Consider the following 5,276-nt stretch of genomic DNA (forward strand, 5'->3'; position numbering starts at 1 on the left):
TGCAGACTTTTCAGTAGTCGTTAACAGAATATGCTTCAACACATGAACTCACATAAAGAATCTTGCAAACCAAATCCCAAAACGAAATATAAATATATTGTTTTTTTTTTTTAGAAAAACATAAATCTGGAGAAAAAGCACACTCTGAGAAGTAGAGCAGTCTATATTTATTACTGGTGAAACCCAGGGTAACCCAATAAACTGGCCTTCACCAGTAATAAATAAATAAATATTTATATATATATATATGAAGGACAATGACTGAGGTTAAAATGCTGGACTATTGAATGCATGATCATGAATCTAAGCCTTGCTTCAACCATTGTATTGTGTCCCTAGACAGTAGACATAACTTTGCTGGTTTCTTGGTCTGATTAGCTAAAAATTTTCCACCCAAACTTCACAGATGTGTGCTTATTGTCAGAAAGAGTATCAAATTGTAAAATTTATTTCTTTGACACTGTGCTTTCATTTGCCCTTTTGTTTTATATCTGCTTCTATATTTCTTGTATGGGTTGGGTGAATATGGTATTTTTAGGTATTGTTTTACAACTAGATACCTCTCCCAATAGTATCTCTTATCTGCTTTTCAAGTATGGCATCTTGTATTCCACGTAGTTTGAAGTGACCAGATAATTTGTTGACCGGAGAACTGATAACTATAACACTGCCTACCATAACTTTCTTACAAGCAATCACAGATGTGAACAAATGCAGAGACATGCACACAATCACATACATATATACAATAATACATTTATATAGATACACACATATACATATACAATGGTTTTCTTTCAATTTCAATTTACCAAATCTACTCAAAGGTTTTGTTCAGCTGGGGTGGGGAGGGCTATAGCAGAAGGTACTTGTCCAAAGTGCAGTATGGCGGGACTGAACCCAAAACGATGTGGTTGGGAAGCAAACTTTTCAGTCATGCAACCATGCCTGCAAACATCTAAATTTGTGAAAACATTTCCATTCACACTAGATTAAAACAAACAAGAAAAAAAGGATGTAACCAAGAAAAAGAAATAGGGTAGTAGTACCACCACCACCACCACTACTACTACTTGGTGCTGTTGATATTTTATTGTTATCTTTATTTCTATAATATTTTTTTCTGTTGTTTTTCTAGATGGATAATGTAAAAGAAGCTGTAGCTGCAGCATACACCTACCTCATGGCTGATGCTAAACAAGATACAACAGTGCAGAATCTTATGTTTTACCAACAATTTCCTGAAGTTGATACATCAGACTTTATTGATCTTGAACGGCGACCTTACCAGGTATGTAAATCAACTCTGTCAAATCTGTTTGATAAATTCATTGAAGATCTTTTGAAACTTGGGTGAGACAAATAAATTGATTTGAAATTTTCTTTGATATTTTTTTCTTTTTTATGGATAATGTTTTTAGAGTAAAATTATCCAACATGAAAACTCTTAATACATATTTATAAAGTTTACTTTTATATGGGTGATTTCTTTATATATTTTTAGCAGTATCACTGATTAATATGCCATTAATCAACTAATGTATTAACTGCAGTTTGTTTTCGTAGTTTCTCTCATTAGTTTGCTACAATAAAATGTGGTTATTTTTTTTCTCATCTAAGTGAATCAAAGGAAATCTTTATGCTGTGGAGTGACTTCCATAATTTTTCTGGATTGTTTATTGTCAGTCCAGCACTATTTAAACAGAATTTCATAAAGTCTTTTTTTTTTCTTCATTGAGCTATCCTATGATTGCAACCAAGTTGGGACTCATAAAGATCCCAACAAGACTAACAATCAGTTTTCCTCTTTAACTTGGAAATTTGATTCAAGGATTCTCTCATCAACATAATGAATGTACTGAATATATTTATTCATATCATGTAAAGAGCAATCTCAACTCACTTTATTATTAATTCTTGAATTTAAAAAGGTTTGTTTCTCAGAGTTGGTGTCAAGGATACATTAATCAAAATAATATAAAATATTAAATTAGTTGCAAGTTAAGTTGTCAAATACAATATTTTAAGGAATACTTTTGTAGATAGAATATCTGCTTTCTGATAAATTAATACAAGCTGCATGAGTCTGACTATGAATAATTGAATTTGGACTTAAAATGACATACAGAAACCAAATAATGTGAGAATATTATTCCTTTTTATTGGTTTGCTTTTGAGGAAGGAGATTGCTGGAGATTGATGCCTTTAATATTGTGCTTGAACTGTTGTAAATAGACAGCTGCAGGAAAACACATACTGGGTGGATGGGGCGAGGAGAATACCTGAGGGTCCACTTTCTGGGAAGAAAGTTCTGGCTTTGATAGCTAGTTTGTGGTTTGGGGATGGCATGGGGATATACACAGTGTGTATAACAAGACAAGGAGAAACAAATGAATTAAGAATGTCTGAATTTCAGTGGCATGTGGTCAACCAGATTCATGAAGTATAGGCCAACGTAGTTGTGGTAGTAAAAGCAGAAAAAGGAAACAGCATGTCTGTGCACCAACGGCTGATGTGTATTTGTGAACGACTTCATGTCAATCAGTCAAGTGGTTTATCTTTTGATATGGCCCAGAGTGCCTATGTGTATAGCTGCACCACCAAGCAAAATGTAGGAGCAGTACTCTATTGTAGGTCTTACCTGCACTTTGTAGAGGATTAGTAGTTTGTTGGGTGTGAAGTGGACTGCTTTTCGGCTGAGATGCAATCTTTATTATGCCGAGAATATGTGTTGCTTGGAGAAGATTCACTGATAGTGAGTTCTAGCATTGAATTGATAGTGAGAGTTGCTTGCTTTTTATGTTTAAGTGGTGGGTATGTTTAATAATATATTTACTTTGTGTAACTAAAACCGTTTGATGGGAAGCTGGGCAGTATAATGTACTGATGTTAGAGCCATAAGCTTTTAATGTACCATGAAATTAAACATAAGTAATTTTTTTCTCTTTGTAAATTATCTTGCTGAAAAGTTGAGTGCAATCCTTTTTTAATACATAATAACTAGATTCCAGGAAAAAATTTTATATTTCCTTACTTTTATTTATTTAATTTCAATAATAGTTTGAAAATGATAGTTAAAGTAAATAAATAATTCATTTGTATTTTTCATTGTGATTTTTTTACATTGTTATATAATTGTTGTATTTACTTAGATATAAGATGGTTCCTATTTATCTTGTGAAGCAAGAAAACCTTTATAAGGAACTGAATTAAGAAGATACCTCCTCTCTGAAGAATAATTTATAAATATACAAGATGGTATCAAAAAGTTCCAGGATTAGTTATATTTAATAAAAAAAAATAACTCATTCGCCTAAGTTTTAACGTCATCTCCTTCAAAATAGTCACCTTGCAAAGCAATAAACTGGTCCCAGTGTTCCTGCCATTTTTGGAATCTGGCCTGGAAGTTGTTTTCTGTGAGTTGAGGACGTTCTGCAATTCTATCTGGATCTTGACAATGGTGTTAAAATGGCAACCTTTGAGCTGTATTTCCATCTTGGGGAAGAGATGGAAGTCTGCAGGTGCTAAATCTGGTAAATAGGGCTGGTGCAGAAGCAATACCATGTTGTTTTTGGCAAGAAACTCACAAACGAGGAGAGCTTGGTGACAGGGTGCATTGTTGTGGTGAAGAATCCAATTCTTCCACAGATCCAGTTGCTTTCACTGAATGTCCTGGCAGTTCAGTGATATAAACATGAGTGCTTTTATGCACCACAAGTCCATATCAGAGGTACTCTCTTGGTAGATAATGCATTATTCTGAGTTTTAGCACAACTTCCATGTAAAGTGGGTGATATATACTACATTTTGATATTAACACTGCTTCTATCACTATTAATGATGAATATATATATATATATATATATATATATATATATATGTGTGTGTGTGTGTGTGTGTGTGTGTTAAACTGGCACTCTGTTGGTTACAATGATGAGCGTTCCAGTTGATCTGATCAATGAAACAGCCTGCTCTTGAAATTAATGTGCAAGTTGCTGAGCACTCCACAGACATGTCTAACCTTAATGTAGTTCTCAGGAAGATTCAGCATGACACACAATGTGACAAGGCTGGTCCCTTTGAATTACAGGTACAACACATTTTTGCCAGCTGAGTGAACTGGTGCAACTCGAAATAAAGTGTCTTGTTCAAGGATAAAATGCATCACTTACAATCACGAGCTGTTTACCCAAACCACTAAGCCACACACCTTCATATATGGATGTGTGTATGTAGATACACATTTATGATATATTTCTTTTAAAACTTTTTGTTGTTGTACATTCTCAACTGATAAATTCTAGAATCTCTCTGCAGTCAAGGAAACTAAAGCATAAACTTAAGTGCATTTAAGGTATAACCATCTTATTCCCTTTCTTTAACCCTATTGATACCAACCTGCCTGTAACTGCCTCTGGCTTTGTAGTACAAATGTCTTGTTTTCATAAGTTTTGAATTAAAATCTTCCACCAAACCTTAGTCACAATTTATGTTCCCAATACTAGCTTAATGATAACTAAGTTATTTGACTAAATTCTTTGTTATATTTAAAATTAATTGAAAGAAACACAGAGCATCATCTCAAAATAAATACTGTAATGAAAGGGTTAAGATGGTAGGGTGTGGTTTGAGAGAGATCGAGCTGCTATTTTAAGCAGGTCAAGTGATAAAGAGCCGATATTTCCCTCTATGAAACATTTTGAACACAGTATAACTTTGCTATGAAACACTCTCCTCTATATTTTGTGAAACTGCATTCCATCTTCAGTTTGTTATGTCAAATATAGTCTAACTTGTAATCTGATTAAAATTTGATTATGTGTTTTGGGTATTCAGACCTCTCTACAATTCTTACCGTCTGTGCAGTTAATTAAGGTTAATTCAGTCATTGCATCTGGACTCACAGTTTAGATCTCCAAGCAAAAACGATTTAGTTTGAGATGTTTGCTGCCCAATGTTTGGTTAACAGTGTCACAAGATAGTCAAACTTTCAAACTTATGAGACATACTCATATCAGATTTAGTTAGGACGTTGATAAATAAAAAAAAAAAAAAACTTCTAGAAATTTTAAACTAAAATTATCTAAAGATACTACTAATTAAGAAATACACACACACACACACACACACACACATACACACAAAATAGCAGCTAGATCTCTCTTGCTCTCTCTCTCTCATGCACACACACACATATATATCACTCTATCACTCTCTCTCCCTCTATCAATCTCTCTCCCTCTATCACTCTCCCTCTATCACCCTCCCTCTCTCAC

General features: G+C 33.8%; 1 protein-coding gene across 1 annotated transcript in view; it reads left to right on the plus strand.

The window, feature by feature from the left end:
• Positions 1-5,276, plus strand: part of LOC106883505 (prolyl 3-hydroxylase 1) — a 167,770-nt gene that overhangs the window by 44,270 nt on the left and 118,224 nt on the right. Inside the window, exon 3 of the mRNA XM_052968028.1 lies at positions 1,139-1,291. Coding sequence (XP_052823988.1) covers positions 1,139-1,291 — 153 coding nt within the window. The remainder of the gene's footprint in view (positions 1-1,138; positions 1,292-5,276) is intronic.

Source organism: Octopus bimaculoides, chromosome 5, assembly GCF_001194135.2.
Source record: "Octopus bimaculoides isolate UCB-OBI-ISO-001 chromosome 5, ASM119413v2, whole genome shotgun sequence".
NCBI lineage: Eukaryota > Metazoa > Mollusca > Cephalopoda > Octopoda > Octopodidae > Octopus > Octopus bimaculoides.